The 26,588-nt window shown below is 46.1% G+C and overlaps 1 protein-coding gene across 9 annotated transcripts in view; it reads left to right on the plus strand.

Moving 5' to 3' along the window:
* The window catches only part of LOC141047275 (uncharacterized), an 841,567-nt gene that overhangs the window by 284,235 nt on the left and 530,744 nt on the right, over positions 1-26,588 (plus strand). The window contains exon 7 of one of the 9 annotated variants that reach the window (XM_073542301.1): positions 4,699-6,633. The exons of the other annotated variants lie outside the window; for them this stretch is intronic. Within the exon in view, the coding sequence (XP_073398402.1) occupies positions 4,699-5,729 (1,031 nt within the window). The 3' untranslated portion in view covers positions 5,730-6,633. Of the gene's footprint in view, positions 1-4,698; positions 6,634-26,588 lie in introns of those variants that run through there. 9 annotated transcript variants of the gene reach the window in all.

Consider the following 26,588-nt stretch of genomic DNA (forward strand, 5'->3'; position numbering starts at 1 on the left):
TTTATAAAAAGTTCTCTTTTAAATGTCTAATATTTCTTCAAGAAACTCATCTGATAGAAAATATTGGCCCTTACAGTAGTTGATATTGCCAAGAGCCACCGAGCCCCATACTTTAATTACCTCAGAGAGGTTTCACCACTAGTTACTCATTTTTTACTGATGAAGACTGTTGAGTTTGATTATTTCAGTAGATGTGTTATTATCTTTAGTCACAGTTTTTGACTACAGTAGTTAATGCCCAAATTCTCTGGTTTATCCACTTCCCGCAGCCAGTTTTGTTTCTAATCAGGCCCAATTTTAAATCTGATGTATGTCTCTTCATGTGGTGGTAACTTTGGAATTCTTCACAAAGAATAATAGAGAACAGATGGACCTTACAAATTATTTTCCAGCTTCTCTTGAATCCGATAATACCCTACATAAGGTTGTACGCTACTGCCTGGGCATATGACAGGTTAAGAAGGGAAGGAGCGCCATTTTGCTATTTGAATGCAGATCTTTCTGGATAAGTTTGCAGACACAATGTATTAGGAGCACTGTTATTGGTCACCTGGAAGCGCAAAAGATGGCCACCATGAACAGGCTTTGTGCTTTCTACTTCGATTTGCAGATCCCAGAGATTGCCTTGCTCATCACCCTTTAACCTCTCTACAAGGATCTGGACTAAACACAGAGACCCCTAGGCTTTTGCTACTGTGGCACCTGTTGTAATGTGGCATGAGATGGCAAGAATAATAGTCAGATAGCCAGGTCAGAACAACAATGGCACAGAAAATACAAAATCCAAAGATGCAAAAGTATTCAGTAAACGGGCAGGTTCACAACAGGGAACAAATATACCAGCCGGGAGCTGAGCACTGAGGACTGAATCAGAGAAAAACAAGGCTGTATCTGGCAGTTTCTGGCAAGATTCTTTAGTAGGGTGTGGTGCTTTCCAATTGACTGAAGCAGGGAGCAGATTACTTCAGCTGTACCGCACACATACTGGCAGACTGGACGATACTCTTGGTCCCAGGCACCCTAATCCTATTGGCTGGACAGACCCTGTGCCTCCCAGGGCTTCTGGTTCCCATGTGTACTCCATTACCAGCGCCGCTGCAGAGTGAATAATGCGGCTCCTGGTGACAGAAGCAGAAGTTGCAGGAGCAGATCCCAGAAGAGATGGGACACTATTTGCAGAAGCCCTAATGTGACAAAAGGGCAGAAAACCAGAGCAGTAGAAATCCCCATAAAGTGACTGCATTTTGGAAATTATAACTCTGAATGAATTAATCTTTAGAAGTAGGGAATATTTCTTTATCGCTTCATTGGGGGACACAGGTAACCACGGGTGTATGCTGCTGTCGCTAGGAGGCTGACACTATGCAAATAAAGTAAAACTGGCTCCTCCTCCGTAGCATACACCCACTGACAGGCAGGAAGTACCTCAGTTTAAGCTTAGTGTCTGTAGGAGGCGGACCTGGATCTAACCCCAGATCCGCAGTGTTTTTTCTTTCACAGGTTTCTGTGTGAATTTATTAATCCTTTTCTTTGTAGCAGGACAGTTCTTCTGCACAAGGGGAAAGAAGGAAACCTTTCTTCAAGCTATTCCTCACTGGAGGCCTAGGACCCATCACTCTAAGTCCTCCGGATCCCCCTATCACAGATTCTCCTCTAATGACAGGTCACCTCTACCTGGGAATCTTTCCAGGGTGGAAGGCAGGTTTCTTCTTTTTACGGAGACTTGGTTGTCGGCGGTCGACGACGCCTGGGTCAGGGAGACAGTTACACCCGGCTATAAAATGGAATTTTCTTCGCCCCTAGGAAGACGTTTCTGCTTCCCTCTAAATCAACCCTCTCATGGGTTCTCCAAGCCGTCACTTCCCTGCCTAAGCTCAGGTGTCATTGTACCTGTTCCTTGGCATGAACGGTTTTCTGGGTTCTACTCGAACCTCTTCGTACTCCCGAAAAAAGATGTTTCTCCCCGCCCGATCTTAGACCTCGAGCAGTTGAATTCCCACCTTCGGATTCACCTCTTCAGAACGTAGTCTTTGTGCTCGGTGATCCCCTCTATGGAGCAGGGGGATTTACTTTGCTCTGTGGACATTCAGGATGCTTTCCTGCACATTTCTGTTTGTGTAAGGCATCGGAGGTTCCTTCGGTTTGCGGTACAGGAGCACCATTACCAGTACACGGTACTCCAGTTCAGCCTGGCGTCCGCTACCAGGGTCTCCACGAAGGTCATGGCGGCGGTCATGGAAACTGTGCCTTATGCCCAGTTTCACACCTGCCCTCTTCAGTTGGCCCTCCTGTCTACCTGGGACAAGAGAATTGTTTCCCTGGACTGTTTCCCTGGATCGGCCAGTGCTTTTACCTCTCAATGTGAAGCAGTCCCTCTCTTGGTGGACACTATCCGTCTCTGCCCTGCGCAGGAGGTAATTTCTCCCACTCCATTGGCAGATCATCAACATCGATGCCAGTCTTCAGGGTTGGGGAGCTGGCTTCCTCATTCTCACAGCGCAGGGTCGCTGGAATGTTCAGGAGACCCTCCTCCCCATCAATCTCTTGGAGATCAGGGCAATTCTTCTTGCCCTCCTCCGTTGGCAGTCTCTCCTCGCAGGCAAGCCAGTCCGCAGTCAGCCGGACTTTCTCACAGCCATGGCTTGCATAAACCACCAAAGCGGGACTCACAACACATGGATCAGGGTAGAGGTAGCAATGATCCTGCATTGGGCGGAAGGCCATGTCCCCGCCATATCAGCTGTGCACATTCCAGGGGTAGACTACTGGGAAGCCGATTTTTTTTGTATCACCGGGGGTTCGCGTCAGGCGAGTAATCTCTCAACACCGCCGTCTTTGGCTAAATTTGTCCGAGGTGGGGCATTCCGGATGCCCACCTAACGACTTCTCAAAGAACCAAAAGGCTCCCCGGTGTGTTACCAGGTCCCAGGATCCGATGGCTGTCTGTTGCGACGCACTTGTGATTCCGTGGTCCCAGTTTCAGATGCCTCTTCTGTCACCGCCTCTTCCCTTAATCACAAGAGTTAGAAAAAAAAAAATCAGTCAGAAGGGTCCTGACAACTACAAGCTGTTAAGTCAGACCTGGTACCTGGAACTGCCATACATACTCATGGACGCCTCCTGGGGCTTTCCAGACCGCCCGGATATTCTTTCGCAAGGCACTTCTTCCGCCACAGTTCACAATCGTTTAAGTTTAACGCCATGGCCTTTGAGGCCTACTTCTCAGAGGGACTGGGGTTTTTCCCATCACGTCATTCTGACCATGCGTTGGGCGAGAAAACCTGCATTATCAAGTTTCTACGACAGTTACTGATGATCTGATTCAGGTGGCGTAAGTACAACTGTTTGGTTCTGTTAGCCTTACTGGCTACCAAGAAGAGAAATCAGGGGAGTTCTGAGTTGGCAGCATTATCCTGCCGTCTTTCTTCTCTAGGTCCCTCTTGCCCCTCTCCAGTCCATACTCTGGATAACTCCTGGGGCAGTTTTTCACTAGGCCTCGGCTTTAGAGGCTGCAGGGCCGCGACCTAGTCATCTTCGCACATTCTTTCAAGTTTTGCGAAGATTCATACTCATGTCTTGTCCGACGCAGGCAAGAAGGAAAGATGCTGCAGGCGGCGGTTACGCATCGGCCGGCCTCAGTCCTTTTTTCTCGGCATTCTTTCTGTTCCCACCCTTGGGGACTGCTTTAGGACGTCCTTTGGTTACCTGTGTCCCCCAATGAAGCGATAAAGAAAGAAGGATTTTTGGTACTCACCGTAAAATCTCTTTCTTGGAGCCTTCATTGAGGGACACGGCACCCTCCCTATTTGTTTGTACTGGTTTTGGGTCTACGTGCCTTGGTTGTTGAGCCGGTACATATGTGGAGTTTGGTTGCTTCTCCTACTGCTTTAACACTTAACTGAGGTACTTCCTGCCTGTCAGTGGGTGTATGCTATGGAGGAGGAGGCAGTTTTACTTTATTTGCATAGTGTCAGCCTCCTAGCGACAGCAGCATACACCCGTGGTTACCTGTGTCCCCCAATGAAGGCTCCAAGAAAGAGATTTTACAGTGAGTACCAAAAATCCTTCTTTTTACTCCACAGACACTTTCTGGGAATTAGAATGCAGTGGACGTTGGAGAGTGAGAATTGCACATTTGCCATTTTATTACCTAACACATAGTGCTCAGATTGTGCTCCAGGAGAAACACACACTGTGAATTAAGTGGGTTCTTCTCACTATAGTAATCCCAAATACATAGATGCTAATTGTGGTTTAGAAGTGAGGGGGAGATTTGACTTAGAGCGGATATTGCTGGATTGGTTTATGGAAGCCATGTTGCCTTTCAGGACCCTTTGAACCACTAATAATGTGGGAACCTCTGTTTTTCCACTTACAGATTATGTACCTGAGTGGGGACTTGCTTTTTGAGAGATGAGTAGAAGTTTTTATTGGTATTATTTTCACCTATGTAGAATTGTTTGGTGGCTTTTTATTCCATATTTAGGAGGCAGAATGAGCAAACAGTTGAACACCACGGTCCACTGGTTCATCCCATGAGGTTTTCTATTAGACTGTAAACTATCATTGCCTTGGTGAATAATTCAATATTGTTACATAACTTGCTATTCTTATGTACAGCTTATGTAGAAGTGTTCAAAAATATAAAATTCAAGGATATTTTATTCAAAAAATTACAATTGGTTTCATTCTTGACAGATAATTGTACCAGGAGATCAGAAGGAGAACTGACGTCTTCAATTTTTAAATCAGATGATCTGGAGATCCTACAGGATACACTTGGAGTGAATTCCATTACTCCCGATATACCATCATCCCTTCACAACAAAGATCTGTCATCTGATTCTTTAAAACAGGTCCTGTCTTCTGATTCATTACCGACTACTAAGGAAAATGGGAGATGTTTTAACCTTAAATCACATCTTGTAAGACACCAGAGAACCCACACTGGGGAGAAGCCATTTGCATGTTCAGAATGTGGGAAATGTTTTAACCAGAAATCAGACTTGGTTACGCACCTGAGAATTCACACAGGGGAGAAGCCTTTTACATGTTCAGAATGTTGGAAATGTTTTAACCAGAAATCAAATCTTGTTAAGCACCTGAGATCCCATACAGGGGAGAAACCGTTTTCATGTGCACAATGTGGGGAGTGTTTTAGCCGGAAAGATCAGCTTATTAGACACCAGAGAACTCACACAGGGGAAAAACCTTTTTCATGTTCGGAATGTGGGAAATGCTTTTTATGGAAATCAATTTTTGTTAAACACCAGAGAACTCACACAGGGGAGAAGCCTTTTTCATGTTCAGAATGTGGGAAATGTTTTACAGAGAAATCCACTCTTGTTAAACATCAGAGAATTCACACAGGGGAGAAGTCTTTTTCATGTGCAGAATGTGGAAAATGTTTTAGCCGGAAAGAGCATCTTGCTAGCCACCAGAGAATCCACACAGGGGAGAAGCCTTTTTCATGTTCAGAATGTGGGAAATGTTTTTTATGGAAATCAATTCTTGTTAAACACCAGAGAACTCACACAGGGGAGAAGCCTTTTTCATGTTCAGAGTGTGGGAAATGTTTTCTAGATAAATCAACTCTTGTTAAACACCAGAGAATTCACACAGGGGAGAAGCCTTTTTCATGTTCAGAATGCGGGAAATGTTTTCGAAGTAAATCAACCCTTGATAAACATCAGCGAATTCACACAGGGGATAAGCCTTCATATTGTTAATATGGAAAATGTTTTACTTGGAAATCAACACTTAATAAACATCAGAAAAGTCACACACGGAAGAAGCCTTTTTCAAGTTCAGAATATTGGAAAATTTTTACTGAAAATCTTCTCAAAAGGGTTGTCTACCACCAGGACATCCCCTTGTTATTTTTCATGTTTGGACCCATTAAAATAAAAACACTTATGCTCACATCCCATGCTGGCGCGCTGTTCCAGCGGTGTCGGGACATGCGTTCAAAGGGCTTACATAAGGTTGTTACATCACAATAGCCCTGTGCATAATTAGTGTAATTTACTGTCATTGTACCTGGACTGTGGGGACTTCATACTGTATAGGGTTCTGTGGGGGACATTATAATGGGAGTTGTGGGGTACATTTTACTGGGGTCTGTGATGACATCATACTGTATAAGGGTCTGTGGGAGATGTTATACTGGAGGCTGTGGGGATATCACTGTTTAGGGGCTGAGGGGGACATTATACTGCTGTCTGTGGTAAGATCATACTGTATAGATGGCTATGGGAGAAATTATACAGGTGGCTGTGGGGACATCATACTGTATGGGGGGCTGTTGGAACATTATCCTGTATAGGAGTCTGTGGTAACCAAACTGCATAGAGGGCTGTGGGGGACATTATAGTGGGGTCTGTGGTGACCATACTGTATTTGGGGCTGTTAGGCACCCTAGACTGACAGTCGAGAAGAAGGAAATCTGCAGTCAATCTCTAAGGGTACTTTCACACTACATAAGTGTAGTCCGTCTAATGTATACGTTAATCATATCTGTCAAACGGAGTATTAAATTTTTCTATGTTTGTCTTATTTTTCAACTAAATAAAGTATACCCAATACGTTTGGCCTCTTTTGTTAATGGGACAATAAAGTTTTTTTTTAAAAGTGGTAGTAACCAGTCTGTGGCTATTTATTTCTCTTGTCAGAGTAGGGTAGACATTCTTGAACGACTGGAAAGGCTGCAAGGAGCAACATGATTGTGTCTCTGCTTGTGAAATATCACTTAATGCTATTGTGTCGGAGGCAGATCAAACGTGGAAGAAGGCAAACTTGGGTGCATCCAATGAACTCTGTGCGTCAAAGATATGGTGTTTTCCCACACCCTTTATTACCAATTGTGATTTTTTTTTTTCTGGAGAAATTTGAAAAATAATCTCTGAAAGTCCATTGAAACCTTTGATGCTCTGTTATCCCATATATACATGAAAACATTCATCGTCAAGGCACAACGTTTCGTAAAAGCATTAGTCCAGAACAACGATTAGAAGTGACACTGTGGTAAATAATTTTGTAATAATTTTTTTTATTGTAAATTTTTTTTTGAAATTTCCATCACATGCACAATTTACTATAAATCTGTCACTTGAATAAAGTAGATTAAATTAAATCCACATCCATTTATTGACATTTTGCTAGTTATTTTTTGGTGGCATAATTCCTTTCGAATTTGTCATAGACACCTGGCTACTGGAGAAAGCTTCATCTCACTACGTTATCGATTTCACCTAGGAAATCCAACTATTTGTCAATTGGTTTTGAGGTTATTTGGGAGAAGTTGCAGCCACTCGTTTTACCACAACCAACTCCTGCTCAGTGGCAGGGAGAGAAAATGGGAGCGGAGATGCAGCAATCTGTCCTGCTTGTTGACCGCACTTTCTATCTCTTGCAGCAGTCAGTGGTGCGGCTGGATGACATCATTCAGCGCGCGGCTAACAACTGTGCCAGAGAGAGGAAGCTGCCGGTGATCCAGGTGATGCTGCAGGAGAGCATGCAGAGAGGTGAGAGAGTGTGTGTGTGTGTGTGTGTGTGTAGGAGAGGGGAATGATGGAGGTGGTGGGGAGAAAGCAATGATGCAGGTGGTGGAAAGGACAATGATGGAGGTGGTCAAAAGGGCAATAATGGGGATGGTGAGGAGGAGGAAATGATGGAGGTGGTGGAATGGGCAATAATGGGGGTGATAGGGGAGGAGGAAATGATGGAGGTGGGGGAGGAAAATAATGGGATGCGGGGGGAGGAGGACAATGAGGTGTGGGGGATTGGGAAGGGACGAAGGGGGATTTATAATGGATTTAGGAACAGGGAGGTGGAGGAAGACGTTATTATCGCTTATTAGTTTTAAAGGGAACCTGTCACCTGTTTTTGTCGCTATAAGATGTGGCCACCGTCTTTTAGGGCTTATCTAAAGCAATCTATAATGCTGTAGATAAGCCCATGATCCAACCTGCTAGTGAAGAAAAATAAGTTTTATTATACTCACCGGGGGGGGCAGTCCAGTGTGATCCAGTCTGATGGGTGTTGCAGACCAGTTCTGGTGCCTCCCATCTTCTTGCGATGCCGCCCTCCTTGATTCGTGGCTGCCCGGGATCGCGCTTCTGCACAGACATACTTATCTGCCCTGTTGAGGGCAGAGCAAAGTACTGCAGTGCACAGGTGCTCAGTTTCTCTGACCTTTCCCGGCCCCTGCGCACTGCAGTACTTTGCTATGCCCTCAACAGGGCAGATAAGTAGCATTATAAAATGCTGTAGATAATCCCTGAAAGGCAGTGGCCGCATTTTATAGCAGCCAAAACGTGATAGGTTCCCATTAACACAGTCCCTTAGTATATAGTGTACTCACTTATTATACATAGCACAGCCTCTTATTATATAGTGTACTCACTTATTATGTATAGCGCCATTCCTCAGTATATAGTGTAGTCACTTTTTATGTATAGCACAGTTCCTTACTAAATAGTGTATTCACTTATTATGTATAACACCATCCTTAGTTACATAGTTTCCTCTTTTGTTATGTATAACAGTGGTCCCCAACCTTTTTTGCACCAGGGACCGGTTTCAAGCAAGACCATTCTTCCATGGCCCGGCAGGGCGGGGATGGAGGTGTGGCAGGGGCGGGGCTTTGGTCATAAGGGGGTGGGGCTATGGACACGGTTGTAGTGTAGCAGTGCATACTTATAATTAAATAACATTTATAATGTGACTCAACTCACCATAGGTTTTGAATAAGTGCTCCATCACCCCCTTCTCCCCATCATTGCCTTCACCCCATCACTCCCTTCTCCCCATCATTGCCTTCACCCCATCACTCCCTTCTCCCCATCATTGCCTTCACCCCATCACTGCTTTCTCCCCATCATTGCCTTCACCCCATCACTCCCTTCTCCCCATCATTGCCTTCACCCCATCACTCCCTTCTCCCCATCATTGCCTTCACCCCATCACTCCCTTCTCCCCATCACTCCCTTCTCCCCATCATTGCCTTCACCCCATCACTGCTGTCTCTCCATCATTGCCTTCACCCCATCACTCCCTTCTCCCCATCATTGCCTTCACCCCATCACTCCCTTCTCCCCATCATTGCCTTCACCCCATCACTCCCTTCTCTCCATCACTGCCTTCACCCCATCACTCCCTTCACCCCATCACTCCCTTCTCCCCATCATTGCCTTCACCCCATCACTCCCTTCTCCCCATCATTGCCTTCACCCCATCACTCCCTTCTCTCCATCACTGCCTTCACCCCATCACTCCCTTCTCCCCATCATTGCCTTCACCCCATCACTCCCTTCTTCCCATCATTGCCTTCAACCCATCACTCCCTTCTCTCCATCACTCCCTTCTCTCCATCACTGCCTTCACCCCATCACTCCCTTCTCCCCATCATTGCCTTCACCCCATCATTGCCGTCTCTCCATCATTGCCTTCACCCCATCACTGCCGTCTCTCCATCATTGCCTTGACCCCATCACTCCCTTCTCCCCATCATTGCCTTCACCCCATCACTGCTGTCTCCCCATCATTGCCTTCACCCCATCACTGCCGTCTCTCCATCATTGCCTTCACCCCATCACTCCCTTCTCCCCATCATTGCCTTCACCCCATCACTGCTGTCTCCCCATCATTGCCTTCACCCCATCACTGCTGTCTCCCCATCATTGCCTTCACCCCATCACTGCCGTCTCTCCATCACTCCCCTCATGGCCTTCTCCTCATGTCCCCATCTCCTCCAGGGCCAGGCTACACAAACACACACACACACACCTATACACACACACACACCTATACACACACGTACACACACATACATACATACATACATACATACACACACACACACACACACACACACACACAGACACCACCTCTCTCCTCTCACCTGTCGCAGCATCGCCCGCGCTTCCTCGCTCTGACACAGCAGCGGCGCTCTCCTCTCTGTGTCAGTCAGAGACAGGAAGCACGGGCGGCGGGCAGGAAGCTGGACGGGTCCTTGCAGCTCCGCTCCTGCTATTCCCTCTTGCAGGCAGCGGAGCTGCTTGGATCGCTCCCTGGCCGCCGCTAAGAACTGCTGCGCGCCGCCCCAGCCCCCGCTACGCCACTGACCGCCCCTGGCTCCTCTTGTGTCCGCGGACCGGCAAGGGCACTGCAGCGGCCCGGTGCTGGGCCACGGACCGGCGGTTGGGGACCCCTGATGTATAACACTCCCTTATTACATACCATCCTCTCTAGTTATATATAGTGCCATCCCTTATTATATAGCTTCCTTTGCTGTTATGTAGAGTGCTGTCTCTTACATAGTGTATTCTTGTTATTTTGTTACAGCGCCCTCTTTTACTACATAGTCCACTTTCTTAGTAGATATAAGATGACTGCTGATGGAGGAGACGGTGACCAGACTACCAGTCCATTATCTCCTCCATTAGAAAAGAAGCTTTCCTATGCTCCATCAGCCATCATTGCATTATACAGTATATCTAACATGAGAGGACGGTATGTAATAAAAAAACAGGGCTCTATATAATCCAATATGTAAGGGACGGTGCTGTACATAGCAAGAGAAGGCACTGTATAAGGGATGGAAATGTACATAATAAAGGAGACTATGTAATATATATACATGTACTGTATGTGTGTGTGGCTATATATATATATAAAAATGGGTCTGGGCCCCCTCCTTTTATGGCAACAAAGCTATATATATATACACTCACTGGCCACTTTATTAGGTACACCATGCTAGTAACGGGTTGGACCCCCTTTTGCCTTCAGAACTGCCTCAATTCTTCGTGGCAGAGATTCAACAAGGTGCTGGAAGCATTCCTCAGAGATTTTGGACCATATTGACATGATGGCATCACACAGTTGGCGCAGATTTGTCGGCTGCACATCCCTGATGCGAATCTCCCGTTCCACCACATCCCAAAGATGCTCTATTGGATTGAGATCTGGTGACTGAGGAGGCCATTTGAGTACAGTGAACTCATTGTCATGTTCAAGAAACCAATCTGAGATGATTCGAGCTTTATGACATGGCGCATTATCCTGCTGAAAGTAGCCATCAGATGTTGGGTACATTGTGGTCATAAAGGGATGGACATGGTCAGCAACAATACTCAGGTAGGCTGTGGCGTTGCAACGATGCTCAATTGGTACCAAGGGGCCCAAAGAGTGCCAAGAAAAAATTCCCCACACCATGACACCACCACCACCAGCCTGAACCGTTGATACAAGGCAGGATGGATCCATGCTTTCATGTTGTTTACGCCAAATTCTGACCCTACCATCCGAATGTCGCAGCAGAAATCGAGACTCATCAGACCAGGCAACGTTTTTCCAATCTTCTACTGTCCAATTTCGATGAGCTTGTGCAAATTGTAGCCTCAGTTTCCTGTTCTTAGCTGAGAGGAGTGGTACCCAGTGTGGTCTTCTGCTGCTGTAGCCCATCTGCCTCAAAGTTCGACGCACTGTGCGTTCAGAGATGCTCTTCTGCCTACCTTGGTTGTAACGGGTGGCAATTTGAGTCAGTGTTGCCTTTCTATCAGCTCGAACCAGTCTGCCCATTCTCCTCTGACCTCTGGCATCAACAAGGCATTTCCGGCCACAGAACTGCCGCTCACTGGATTTTTTTTCTTTTTCGGACCATTCTCTGTAAACCCTAGAGATGGTTGTGCGTGAAAATCCCAGTAGATCAGCAGTTTCTGAAATACTCAGACCAGCCCTTCTGGCACCAACAATCATGCCACGTTCAAAGGCACTCAAATCACCTTTCTTCCCCATACTGATGCTCGGTTTGAACTGCAGGAGATTGTCTTGACCATGTCTACATGCCTAAATGCACTGAGTTGCCGCCATGTGATTGGCAGATTAGAAATTAAGTCTTAACACACAGTTGGACAGGTGTACCTAATAAAGTGGCCAGTGAGTGTATATATATATATATATATATAAATCAAAAAAAGGGCAGCACTACCAAAATTAAATAGTTGGTGCAAAACCTATTCAGCAGTGTCCCAACAGCCAAATTAACAAAAGTTAAAAAAAAAAAAAGTGCTGCCTATTTTTTTTACTTTTTTATATATATTTATATATATATATATATATATATATATAAAAAAAAAAGTAAAAAAAATAGGCAGCATTTTCTTTTTTTTTACTTTTGTTAATTTGGCTGTTGGGACACTGCTGAATAGGTTTTGCACCAACTATTTAATTTTGGTAGTGCTGCCCTTTTTTGATTTATATATATATATATATATATATATATATATAGCTTTGTTGCCATAAAAGGAGGGGGCCCAGACCCATTTCTTGCACAGGGGCCCCAAGCTGTCAAGTGTCCGCCCCTGGAATACACATATATATATATATATATATATATATATATAGGCAGTGACACACACACATACACAAATATATGTATATATACATAGAAGAAAAGCAGGCAGTTCAGCAGTTGCGGTAGTGTAAAATCACAGCAGGAGCCGACAGGATAGAAGAGATGGGTTACATACAGTAATACAGTAAATACAAATAGAATAGGTAGATATATAGATATCAGTAACAAATACAATTAGTACAGTGTGTGTGCAGCTTACTGTACATGTATTTAATAAAAGATTTTCTCTTTCCCCCATGACGGCACCACGGAGAGAGGGATCCGCCCTCAGGGACAGGAAACCTACAGATGAAAAAGGTGGTACCTCTCTCCCACATCAGTTGGTTTCCTGTCCCTGACGGGGAACCTACAGCACGTACCTGACGGATCGTCGCAGGATTCCGGGGACCGATCCAGGCCGGTGAAGGCAGCGGGGCGCCCTGCCTCGGCCGGGTCGAGGCCTCAAACAGGCTTCCCCCCGAAGCACCACCACCGAGGTCGGTGGGCCTTGAGGGTGAGTGGGGAGAGGCAGTGAAGAGACCAGGAAGTCTGCCGATCCCAGAAAAAGGGAAAAAAAAAAAATGAGGGCCTCCTGCAGTATAGTGACGGCGGTCACTACAGGAGAGCCCCGCCGAATTGCAAGGCAACAGGTGCAGGTGGCGGCGGTCACCAGGAGCACAGGTCGGAGCCTGCCATACTTCAGAGCGGGGGAGGCGGCAGCGGCCACCGGGAGCCGCGATGCAGGCAGGCCTCTGGCGGCACAGAGCAGGAGCGGCGGCGACCACCAGCCATGGGTACAGTGCCGGGGGGCGCAGGAAACCGGCGCCGAATGCGCAATGTGGCAGTAGGGCGCGCGCGCTCGCCATTACAGCTCCATTATAGAGGAGGGAGCGGTGCACCGCTGGGTAATCTGCGGCGGCGAGACTTCCGGTGGAGCGCGAGGTTTCCGGGTGCCGCAGGGATCCCTGGGAAGAGGGCAGCGGCTCCAAATTCAAGTTAAAAAAAAAAAAAAAAATTTGAGATAAGCTTAAAAAAGCAAGCTGAAGTAGAAGGAGCGATCACCATGAGTGGGAAACCGCAGAGGGAGAAGGAGACACGGCGACGGTCCCCGAAGCAGGGACCTCAGCAAACGCAGGAACCGCACCGGCACCTACAGCCCAAGTGCGACTCTTCCCAGCAGCGCAGCAGCAGCGGTCATGCAGGGTCGCGACGCAGCCAAAGCTCCACCATGGTGGCAGAGCCAGAAGTGGATTCAGCAGTGGAGATAATCCTCACGCCCGAACCTTTATCGTTCATTCCATAAGAGGGTGAGTGATCTCCGTGAATGCCCGCTCGCTAATTTGTGACTATTAATCTTTCTCTTTCAGGGGCGTAAATGCGCTACCAAGTCTAAGCACATGAGGTGTGCTATATACACGGAAGAGCTACCCCCTAGGTGGGAGAAAAAGCTCTGTGCGACTTGCATAGAACAGACAAAACAGGAGGAGTGTCCGAGGTTTGCATCAGACCTGAAAACATTAATAAAAATCCAGGTCGAAGACGCCCTTAAAGGTGCCAGAACCTCAAAGAAGAACCGCCGATCCAGGCATAGATCTCCGGAGTCGAGTGTCAGTGCGTCGGAAAGCGAGCTATCCGACTCAAGTGATTCATCATCCTCCCAGTCCTCTTCATCATCCTCAGTGGCCTTCTCAAATGCCGCAAGACGCGCCTTATGGCTGAAGTGCTGGCCGGGAGATTTACAGACAGAAGCCAAGTTGTGCACAATCCCGTGTGAAGGGGAATTCTTGTTTGGCCCAACACTGGACGACATCTTAGACAAGGTCGGGGACAAGAAGAAATCCTTTCCCGGGCCCCCCAGCCAGTCATACAAATGACCTTTTCGGAACAAAAGGTTTATGCGGCAGAAGGCCCCAAAAAAGGGAACAAAAAAGGATGGGAGGATAGAAGGAATAAGAATAAAGGCTTTGTGTTTAACAAACCCCCCCGACAACAAGAAGCCACAATGAAGGTACTCCCCGGGTCGGGGGGAAAATTATCCTACTTTCTCCAGGCCTGGGAATAAATATCTGCGAGTTCATGGATACTATAATATATAATTCTATATATTCTATATAATAAAAGAAGGTCTGAGGCTAAAATTCATCACCCTCCCAAACGATTCTTTTGTGATAACGCCCCAAAGGACATCACAAGAGCAGCTAGCTCTACAGCAAGAGATAACAAATCTACAAGAGAAAAACGTGTTACAAGAAGTCCCCTACCAAGATAGGGGCAAAGGCTTCTACTCCCCTCTCTTCCTTCGCAAGAAGCCAGACGGATCGTACAGAGCGATCATAAATCTAAAAAGGCTGAAAAAATTCCTAGAGGTTCAGCACTTCAAAATGGAAGCGATAAAATCTTGTATAAAAATGCTTCCCCCGGCTGCTTCATGGCCGTATTAGACTTAAGAGACGCATACTACCATGTGCCTATTCACAGAGACCACAGGAAATACCTCAGGGTGGCAGTGACAATCCAGGGGGAGATGAAACATTATCAGTCCAGAGCCCTCCCCTTCGGGCTAGCCATTGCCCCAAGGGTGTTTACAAAGGTAATGATGGAGGTAATGGCCCACATAAGAGAGCAAAACATTCTGATAGTCCCGTACCGGGACGATCTCTTAATAATAGGGGTCACCTTTCACCACTGCAAAGAACAAGTGGACATGGTCATGAGGTCTCTTAAGTCTAGGGTGGATGCTGAACTTACCCAAGTCCAAGCTCATATCAAGTCAGGTACAAGAGTACTTGGGGATAACAATGGACTCAATTAAACAGAAATGTTATCTTCCGTAGACGAAGGTGCAAAAAATGACACAAATAGTGTCACAAATGATAGCCTCCCCGACCACTACCCTAAGAAAGGCAATGTCACTAGTGGGGTCGATGACAGCCTGCATACCAACAGTTCAGTGGGCACAGAGCCACACGCGAAGCTTACAAGGGGAAATATTAGATGCAGACGTTTCCCTACACGGCAATTTAGACATGCAATTAAACATCTCACCAGAGACAATACATTCCTTAATATGGTGGACAGTTCCAGCCAACCTAGCTGGGGGGGTCCCTTGGGCGTTACCTGCGACAAAGATCCTGACCACGGACGCAAGCCCCTGAGGATGGGGTGCACATCTAGATAATCAGGTGGCGCAAGGGCCCTGGGACCAGGGAAGAGAGTCCGCTTCCTCAAATATGAAGGAGCTGCTGGCAGTAAAACTAGCTCTCATTCATTTTCTAAATTCTCTTCGTTCCCATCACACAAGAGTCTTCTCAGACAACCAGGTAGTGGTAGCATATCTAAACCACCAGGGGGGCACCAGATCTTGGGCACTGAGGGAGGTAACAAAGTCCATCTTCCACCTGGTAGAACACAATCTGGAATCCATGACAGCCCTTCACATAAAGGGTTCAGAAAATCAAACAGCAGTTTTTCTGAGCAGGACATGTCTAAAACATGGGGAGTGGGAACTAAACCAGTTAGTTTCAACCAGATTGCGAAACTGTGGGGCCGGCCAGAAATAGACTTGTTTGTGAACAGCCAGAATCGGAAGTTGAAAGCCTTCTGCTCAATCCCAGTAGCTCTAGACTCTTTCACGATACCCTGGGATTATCATCTGGCCTACGCCTTCCCCCCAATATCTCTCATCCCCTTAGTACTGAGGAAAACACGGGGAGACAAGGCGACAGTAGTAGTAATAGCGCCCTTCTGACCACGGAGAATATGGTTTTCCTGGCTGAGAAGGATGTCCGTAACGGATCCCTGGGTCCTACCAGAAACTCCAGACCTACTATCCCAGGGACCGGTGTATCACCCCCACATAAAAAACCTACACATGACAGCTGGCTTTTGAGAGGGAGCTTCTAAGTAACAAGGGCTTCTCGTCGAACTTGGTAACCACACTATTACAAAGCGGAAAGCCAGTAACCACTAAAGCATACGGCAAAGTGTGGAAGAAATTCATGTCAGTGTCAGGCTCTGACCCAACGGGCAAAATCCATGTAGACAAAATTCTGGAATTCCTACAAAGGGGGTTGGAAAAAGGGTTAGCTACAAGCACCTTAAAAGTACAGGTGGCGGCCCTGGGAGCTTTGTATAACTATGACCTAGCCAAAAATAGATGGGTTGGGAGATTTATTACAGCCTCAAGTAGATCTAGGCCGATCCCCCTACGCACCCCCCCCCCCTCGGGATCTAAAACTTAGTGCTAAGTGCGCTAACTAAATCTCCCTTCGAACCCCTAGCCGGGGTTCCGTTAAAAATATTGTCCCTTAAGACCTCCCTCCTTGTAGCCTTAACTTCTGCTGCCGCATTAGTCATATACAGGCCTTGTCTGCCCACTCACCCTTCGCGCAAGTTCTGGATGATAGGGTAATCCTTAGGACTGACCCAGCATATCTCCCCAAGGTGCATTCTCAGTTTCATAGGACCCAGGAAATCTCCCTACCCTCCCTCTGTACCAATCCTAAAAACAAAACAGAGGAGGTATTACAAACTTTAGACGTAAAAAGATGCCTGGCCCAATATTTGACAACCACAAGGGAGTTTAGGAAGGATAGGGCTCTGTTTGTCTGTTTCAGGGTCCTCGAAAAAGTCAAAAGGCATCAAAGACCACACTGGCGAGGTGGACAAGAGAGGCCATCACCCTATCCTACTCATCCTGCGGGGCGTCCATCCCGGAGGACGTAAGGGCCCACTCAACCAGGGCAGTGGCATCATCCTGGGCAGAGAAAGCCGGCGCTTCAATAGACCAGTTATGTAGAGCTGCCACTTGGTCTTCCCCCTCTACATTTTTTCAGGCATTACCGTCTAGACTTGACCTCCTCTTCAGATCTCACCTTTGGGAAAAGGTTTCTGGAGGCGGTGGTCCCTCCCTAGATGTACAATCTTTGTAATTCTCTCCGTGGTGCCGTCATGGGGGAAAGAGAAAATCGTAGTTACTTACCGATAACGGTATTTCTCTGATCCCATGACGGCACCCGTACATCCCCTCCCTTTCACACACAGGTGTGCACATTAGAGTGAGGTAGTTAGCTTTAGTACTTAGCCACACGGTGCCTCTATTAAGTTTAAGTTGTGTAATTTGACTAATTTTGGATTTTTAGAACCATTTGAGTTGCAGCTGAAAGTTCTGTGTAATGCTCTGTAAACCAACTGATGTGGGAGAGAGGTACCGCCTTTTTCATCTGTAGGTTTCCTGTCCCTGAGGGCAGATCCCTCTCTCCGTGGTGCCGTCATGGGATCAGAGAAATACCGTTATCGGTAAGTAACTACGATTTTTTTTAAAAAAAAATTGCATGAACACGTAAATTTCATAACCAGCAGAGGGGAAGGCGATGGCTGGGGCCTGATGTTTATAGCCTGGGAAGGGGGAAATACTCATGGAGCTTCCCAGGCTAATAATATCAGCTCACAGCTATATACTTAGCCTTTACTGACTATTTAAATGGGGGACCCCCAAAAAATGACATGGGGTCCCCCTATAATTAATAACCAGCAAAGGCTATGCAGACAGCTTTGTTAATTAAAAGCATTAACCCTTGCTCTGTCTCCTGGCTGTCACTGCATCCTGCAACCTGCTCACAACATCACTGCTAGTCACTGAAAATATGCCATGGGGACCCCTTTATTCTTGATAGCAAATCTTGTTGAAGCTGACAGCTGAGGGTTGCAGTCCCCAGCTGTGAGTTTTGCCTGGCTGGTTATCAAAAATACAGGGGAACCCACGCAGGTTTTCTTTAATTACTTATTTACAGTGCAGGAGCGGCTGATGAATACTTCCATCCGCTGCTCCTACTCTCACTGTTATTAGCGGCAACAGGTGTCTGTAATGCTGTAGATAAGCCCCTAATGTAACCTGAAAGATTAGAAAAACAAGTTATATTATACTCACCTGAGGGGCGGTCCGGTTTGATGGGTGTCGCAGGTCCGGGTCTGGCGCCTCCCATCTTCTAGCGATGACGTCCTCTTCTTTGCTTCCTGTTGCGCTCCTGCGCAGGCATAATTCTCTGCCCTGTTGAGGACAGAGCAGAGTACTGCAGTGCGCAGTGGCCGGGAAAGGTCAGAGAGGTCTGGCGCCTGCGCACTTCAGTACTTTACTCTGTCCTCAACAGGGCAGAGAATTACGCCTGCGCTGAAGCGGCGACAGAAGCAAGGAAGAGGACGTCATTGCAAGGAGATGGGAGGTGCTGGACCCGGACCGCGACACCCATCGGATCGGACCGCCCCCGGGGAGTATAATATAACTCGTTTTTCTTTTCCTTCAGGTTACATCAGGGGCTTATCTACAGCATTACAGAATGCTGTAGATAAGCCCCTGATGACGGTGGCCGCATCTCATAGGGGAAAAATGAGGTGACAGATTTCCTTTAACATATAAATACATTAATCATAAAACATATTTTGTATCTGTAGTCTAGGAGCATAATAAAGTTTAAGCTCCGCCAATAGTAATCATAAGAGAATATAAGAAGATGGAATACTCTAATACCAACATGAAACCAAGAAAAAAGGAGTAGCAAAAACCACTGTATATATAAAAATACAAATATCCTTTATTAATAAATATCACAACTTCAACTGAATTCAATTCAACGATGTCCACAGATAGGGGTTGTGCTCAGAGCCTAACACTGTGCGACCTTCCAAAGAAATGTCATCCCACACCATTACTGACCCACTGCCAAACCGGTCATGCTGAAGTATGTTGCAGGCAGCAGATCGCTCTCCATGGCATCTCCAGACTCACATGTGCTCAGTGTGAACCTGCTTTCATCTGTGAAGAGCACAGGGTGCCAGTGGCAAATTTGCCAATCCTGGTGTTCTGTGGCAAATGCCAAGCATCCTGCATGGTGTTGGGCCGTGAACACAACCCCCCATCTGTGGACGTCGGGCCCTCAGACCATCCTCATGGAGTCAGTTTCTAACAGTTTGTGCAGACACATATACATTTGTGGCCTGCTGGTGGTCATTTTTCAGGGCTCTGACAGTGCTCCTCCTGTTCCTCCTTGTACAAATGCGGAGGTAGTGGTCCTGCTGCTGGGTTTTTGCTATTAGGACTGGTGGAACGCACCAAATAATAAAGAGATGGTAAGAGGTGCGTTCACAGCCCGGGGTCCACTGTGCAGAGATGACAACTGCTGCTCGGTAATGGCAGACAATAACTGGCGGTATAACTAGTACACACGGGTTAACTTCACCCGTTTACTAGGAAGCGGACCCTGTTGCTTCACAGGACCGCGATACAGCTGAGGGAGCGCTAGTGTTGTGGTCGCAGGACACTGCCCCAAGGACACGGGGTTAGAGTGCCTCTAGAACCACTAGTATTCGGCGCCACTACTGTGGTGCCTGGACATACACAAATTAAAGATAAAGCAAACTAGGTGCATACAGCGCCGCACTGGCAGACGCCACTAACCAGCCTAACCTTATGGCTGGAAAGCGCAATGCTTGCGCACTGTGCCGCTCTGGCGGTTGCTAACATTCTATGTGGTACGATAGTGCCCTGGACAGATTGGCACCATCGCTCACTAGCATGTGCTGATGACTGGGAGCATGGTGGTGAATGCAATGCCTCTGTTGGGTGCAGACTCTAACTCCTATTTTCTAAACCCAAGCACAACCAGAGGGAGGGGATCATAATGAGTCAGTCGCAGCATCAAGCATCCGTCATCATACACACCATAAGCAACAAGAGTCTATACTAGCGCATGGCTGAGTAGCCATGCGAACCTTTTAGAGCAGCGTCCTTCAGGGACCTTCCTGATGGTCCCATCCGAGCTGGAGAAGGACCTGAGCATGTGACCTCCGATCTCCAATGAGAGATCGTCCCACGGGCATGCTCAGTGGACCGAATGGAGGACTTAGTTCCTGGAGTAGCTCGCTGCTGACTAGCATATGTTACTATAGCTAGACCAGAGGTGGCAGCAGCAACCAAACCCACAGTGCTAGTCTGAGCAGCACGCCGGGATCGACGAATCTGCTGAGCAGCCTCCTGTGCGGTCGGAGAGGAAAGGGAGACCTCTGAAGGCAAGGCTTGGGATTCCTGCTGTGCAGCGACAGGAACCCAACACCTAACAGTTGTCCTCCTACGGCCCCCTCCACATCTCCTGGTGTACTGGCCTGTCTCCCTGTAGCGCCTCCAGCCTCTGGACACTACGCTGAGAGACACAGCAAACCTTCTTGCCACAGCTCTCATTGATGTGCCATCCTGGATGAGCTGCACTACCTGAGCCACTTGTGTGGGTTGTAGAGTCCATCTCATGCTATCACGAGTGTTAAAGCACAACCAACATTCAAAAGTGACCAAAACATCAGCCAGAAAGCATTGGTACTGAGATGTGGTCTGTGGTCCCCACCTGCAGAACCACTTCTTCATTGACGGTGTCTTGATAATTGCCAATAATTTCCATCTGTTGTCTATTCCATTTGCACAACAGCATGTGAAATTGATTATCAATCAGTGTTGCTTCCAAAGTGGACAGTTTGATTTCACAGAAGTGTGATTGACTTGGAGTTATATTCTGTTGTTTAAGTGTTCCCTTTATTTTTTGAGCAGTGTATATTGAAATATTGTAAGAAAATGGATGGAGAAAATTTGTTTTCAGCTCATCATAGAAATGTAGAATTCGCGTTTTTTAGTTAATTATGTCAGCGAAGTTAAACAAACAAGATTGAGTCCACACCCCTGTAAATGTGTGGATTAAACTTTCATGGAAATTTGGATGGAAAAGGAAGGAAGGGCAGAATTTGTTGATGACAGATTGAATTATTTAGCGTAGACCCTCCATATATTTCTGGTGTGCATCATTGGACAAAATAGGTTTATTGACGGGGGATTGTAAACCCCATTCCAGATCAGGGAGTTGGGGTGAGCTGGGGCTAACGATAATTGTTCAATCTCCATCCATTTAATATAGGCGGGTTTAGAAGAGCACGATGGGATCGTGCGGAGGTGTGATGCCCAATAATAATGAACAAAGTTAGGTGTTGCTAGAGCTCCCAATTTTTAACAGCCAACATTACTGACTTTGGAATTCTATGACGCTTTCCTGCCCATATGAAATTTAAAGTGACTGCTTGAAAACCCCTGAGTGGGAACGATATGGGTAAAGTTTTAAAAAGATAGAGCATTTTTGGAAGGATAGTCATTTTCATTGCTGAAATGCATCCAAATAGTGAGAGAGGGAGTGATTTCCATTTTGTCACATTTCTGTATATAATGGAGGGAAATTGTTCTCGTATAAAGTAGAATACAAGGCTGTGAGATGAATTCCTAGGTATTTGAGAGAGGTGGTATTTAAAGTTACTCTTGGAGGTGATCTAGATGGGAGTCATTTATATTAAGTGGAAGTGTTCAGTTTTACTTGTATTTGTTTTATACCCTGATAATCGGCCAAATTTTAAAAGCAATGAATGGAGGCCAGGGAACGATGTATGAGGCTTTGTGAGTGTTAGCAGGATATTATCGGCAAAAAGGGATAATTTTAATTCTTCGCCTTAAGCAGAACTCCTTTAATGTCTGGTGATGCTCTAATGACAGCTGCCAAAGGCTCAATGCAAAGGACAAAAAGTGGAGAGGAAAGTGGGCAACCCTGTCTGGTGCCATTTTTTATCTTAATTGGCTTAAAGGAGCTATGAGGAAGATATATTGTAGCTGAGGGACTAGAGCAGTGTTTCCCAAACTCCGGCCCTCATGGACCCCCACAGGCCATGTTCTCAGGATTTCAATAGTATTGTACAGGTGGTGGAAGTATCATCAAGGCATCAGGAATTATCTCACCTGTGCAATACTATGGAAATCCTGAGAACATAACCTGTGGGGGTCCATGAGGATGGAGTTTGGGAAACACTGTACTAGAGTATAATCCCTCTATAGCTTTTAAAAAAGGGCCTTCTATGTCATATGTTCCAAGGGCCAATTGAGACAATCAAATGACTTCTTAGTGTCTAAGCTCAGGAAAGTAGGTTCCCCAGATTTTTTAACTATTTCTATAAGATCAGCTGCCCTTCTGGTGTTGTCACCGCCTTGTCTAAAAGGGACAAATCCCACTTGATCTTTGTGGATCCAACCACTAATTCAGACACATTGGTAAAATGTTGGTGAATATCTTAAAAGGAATCTGCCACCCCTTTTTTTGACTATTTTCTGCCGGCACCGACACCAGGGGCTTATTTACAGCATTCTGTAATGCTTTAGATAAGCCCCCGATGGAACCTGAAAGAGAAGAAAAACAAGTTAGATTATACTCACCCGGGGAGGGGGGGACGGTCCGGTCCGATGGGTGTCGCGGTCCGGTCCTGCGCCTCCCATCTTCATACGATGCCGTCCTCTTCTTTTCTTCCTGTCGTGGCTCCTGCGCAGGCGCATTGCACTTTCCTGTTGAGGGCAAAGCAAAGTCCTGAAGTTTGCAGGCGCCGGGAGAGGTCCAAGAGATCCGACGCCTGCGCACTGCAGTATTCTGCTCTGCCCTCAACAGGGCAGAGCAGTGCGCCTGTGCCGGAGCTACGACAGGAAGGAAAGAAGAGGACTGCATCATATGAAATGGGAGGCGCCGAACCCCGACACCAATCGGACTGGACCGCCCCCCCCAGGTGATTATAATCTAACTGTCGGCATCAAATAGTCAAAAAAAAGGATGACAGATTCCCTTTAACATCTGAATTTAAAAGGCAATCGGTCTGTAGTTTTTACAGTTTAGTCTATCCTTGCCTGGTTTGGGAATCAATATTATAAAGGAGTGTAGCATGGAGTCAGGGATTGGGGGTCCCTTTAGAAAAGAATTAAAAAGGGGAATTAATATAGGGAGAAGTTCATCCTGGAAGGTCTTGTAGTATAAGTAGGACAAACCATCAGGTCTTGGTGTCTTCCAATTTGAAAGGTTATTGAGTACATCCTTAATTTCCTCTTCAGCAATTACATCAGTTAATGATGCTATCGCTTTTGAGGAAAAAGAAGGTAATTGACAGTCCAAAAAAGAACCAACAAGATTACTTCTGCTTAGTGGGATAGATGGGAGAGTAGATGGAGCAAGAAAACTTGTGAGAAATAATCAAGAGAAACGTTCGCAATTTCTTTAGGGTTCTGTGTAATTTGATAATGTTTATTACGTAAGGCATGAGGGGTAGTGTGTTCTGTATGACCTCTAAGTTGCTTAGCTAATAACATTTGTTGATTATTGGCTTTCTCATAATATCTTTGTCGAGTGTAGAGAAGAAGCTTGTCTACTCATTTCAAAGCTAAGTTTTCTCACTGAGCCCGAATATCTATAAGTCATTTTACGGTTGTTCTGGAAGGGTTAGAGAGCATATTTGCTTCAAGAAGCTTTAATTCCGAGGTCAAAGACTCTTGTTTCAATTTATAGTCTTTCTCAAGTCTAGAGCTCATGGCTATACATTGTCCTCTAAAGACTGCTTTGTGAGCTTCCCATAACGTTGCTTCTGATGAAACTGAACCTACATTAAGGTCAAAGTATTCTTTTAACCCCCTTAACATTCAATGACGGACACAGTCCGTCATTGGACACCTCCTCCTGTTTGGTGCGGGCTTCAGCGATGAGCCTGCACCTTTTCCGGGACATGACAGGTGATCGGATCAAGTTGTTTTTAAAAATATATAAAAATAAATAAAAGTTCAAATCACCTCTCTTTTGCCCCATTCAAAATAAAACAATAAAAAAAAAATCACAAATATACACATATTTGGCATTGCCGCGTTCAGAATCGCCCGATCTATCAATATATAAAAAGAATTAATCGAATCGGTAAATGACGCACCGAGGAAAAAAATCGGAACACCAGAATTACGTTTTTTTGGTCGTTGCAACATTGCAATAAAATGCAATAACGGGCGATCAAAAGATCGTATCTACACCAAAATGGTATCAATAAAAATGTCAGATCGGCGCGCAGAAATAAGCCCTCACCCGGCCTCAGATCCCGAAAAATGGAGACGCTACGGGTCTAGGAAAGTTATTTAAACATCATCCCCACACATAAACAGGGATATAGAGGCATAAGCAAAATTTCAATAAAATAAATTGTATTTCATCATAGTAATAAAAATATCTAGGTCTAGGAAAGTGGCAACTTTTTTTCTTTTTTACAATCTTTGGAATTTTATTTCACCACTTAGATAAAAAATAACCTAGACATGTTTTGTGTCTATGAACTTGTAATGACCTGCAGAATCATATTGGCAGGTCAGTTTTAGCATTTAGTGAACCTAGCAAAAAAGCCAAGCAAAAAACTAGTGTGGGAATGCACTTATTTTGCAATTTCACCGCACTTGGGATTTTTTTACCGTTTTCTGTTACCCAGCATGGTAAAACCAATGGTGTTGTCAAAAATGCAACTCATTCCGCAAAAAAACAAGCCCTCACATGGCCATTTTGACCAAAAAATAAAAAAGTTATGGCTCTGGGAAGAAGGGGAGCAAAAAATGAAAATGCAAAACCAAAAAATACCCCTGGTTGTTAAGGGGTTAATTGAGGGCGAAGCTCCTCTCTGAGATGAGGCTTTTTCAATAACGTCTCATGAAGTCTCCAGTGGCAGGATCGGGTGTATAATGAGGAGCTCTACAGTGAAATTTCTATTGGGGCATGGTCTGACCATATTATGGGACCCATTCCCACACCTGCCAGTGTACAAAGCATAGAGGTGCTCCCGATAAATTAATCTATACGTGTATGGGTACTATGAGGTGGTGAAAAAGAGAAGCTAGACCATATGTTTGTTGGAATTTTGCTGTACTCACTTTTTCAACAATACATGGGGTTGTTGGACCTGTAATATTTGCAGAGTAAGAAGGTGTCAAGGTTCCAAGATTATCTTAGGAAAGGTTTGGCGGTGCACTAGAAGTGCGTGTCAGTGGAGCAATCTGCGTGGAGGAGCGCCTTGGAGTAAGTGGTTCCCCACTTTGAGAACTGTCAGATCCAAGGAGGAAATTGTCTGAAGTCCCTGAATTAGTTAATGAGGTCTGCAGGGATCTATTTTTTTCCCAGATGTCTTTTTCCCCATTAGTTCTGGGTTAGGGATGGTGTGTGGCCTCTCTTATTTGTCATTGCTGGGCAGTAGAATTAGAGTCTTACATGTCTGTTTTCTCTTGCTTGTGGTTATTCCTATGCCTAAGGGACTGTATAGTAGACTAGAGTATAATGAAGACCATAAAAGTGTTGTCACAGTTAGTGAAGATATAATCACTTATACTTGGAAATAAAGAGGTGGTTACTCAACTAGTGCACTTGATGTCAGCAGAGAGCTAGAGAACAGCCTTTATAATGAGGAAAAGGTCTTAGGCCTTTTTAACAATACAAGTGATATACTGTATTATAACAAGCCTCCCAACCGTCCCAGATACAGGGGGACAGTCCTGATTTTGATAGTTTGCCCTGCTGTCCCAGCTGGGAGTTTACCTTTTCCGCACGGCACTGATAAGCCACCACGCCCCCCCATGCACTGACCACATCCATTGCTCGTCCTCCCAGAGAAACCCATTGCAGCCCCTCACTGATTATAAATCCCAGCAATGACGTCGCTAGACTGCTCTGTGTACGGAGTGAAGCCATGTGTGTAGGAGGTATACGGAGCAGAGCCGTGTGTGTAGGAGGTGTACGGAGCGGAGCCGCATGTGTACGATGTGTACGGAGCGGAGCCGTGTGTGTATGAGGTGTGCGGAGCGGAGCCGCATGTGTACAAGGTGTATGGAGCAGAGCCGTGTGTGTACTTGGTGTACACAATGAAGTCGTGTGTGTACGAGGAGTGCAGAGCGGAGCCATGTGTACTTGGTGCACGGAGTGGAGCCGTGTGTGCATGAGGTGTACAGAGCAGAGCCCTATGTGAATGAAGTGTATGGAGCCGTGTGTGTGTACGGGGTGTACGGAGCGGAGCCATGTGTGTACGGGGTGTACGAAACTGAGCCCTGTGTGTATGAAGTGTACAGAGCTGAGCCATGTGTGTACAGAGTGGAGCAGAGCCGTGTGTGTACGAGGTTTATGGAGTGGAGCCATGTGTGTACTGAGTGGAGCCATGTGTGTGCGAGGTGTACGGAGTGGAGCCGTGTGTGTACGAGGCCTACAAAGCGGAACCGTGTGTGTATGAGGTGTGCAGAGCTGTGCGTGTACAAGGTGTATGGTGGGGAGCATTCATACCTACCAAC

This window comes from Dendrobates tinctorius, unplaced genomic scaffold (assembly GCF_039654945.1).
Source record: "Dendrobates tinctorius isolate UK_male_01 unplaced genomic scaffold, ASM3965494v1 ptg000126l, whole genome shotgun sequence".
NCBI classification, from domain to species: Eukaryota; Metazoa; Chordata; class Amphibia; order Anura; family Dendrobatidae; genus Dendrobates; species Dendrobates tinctorius.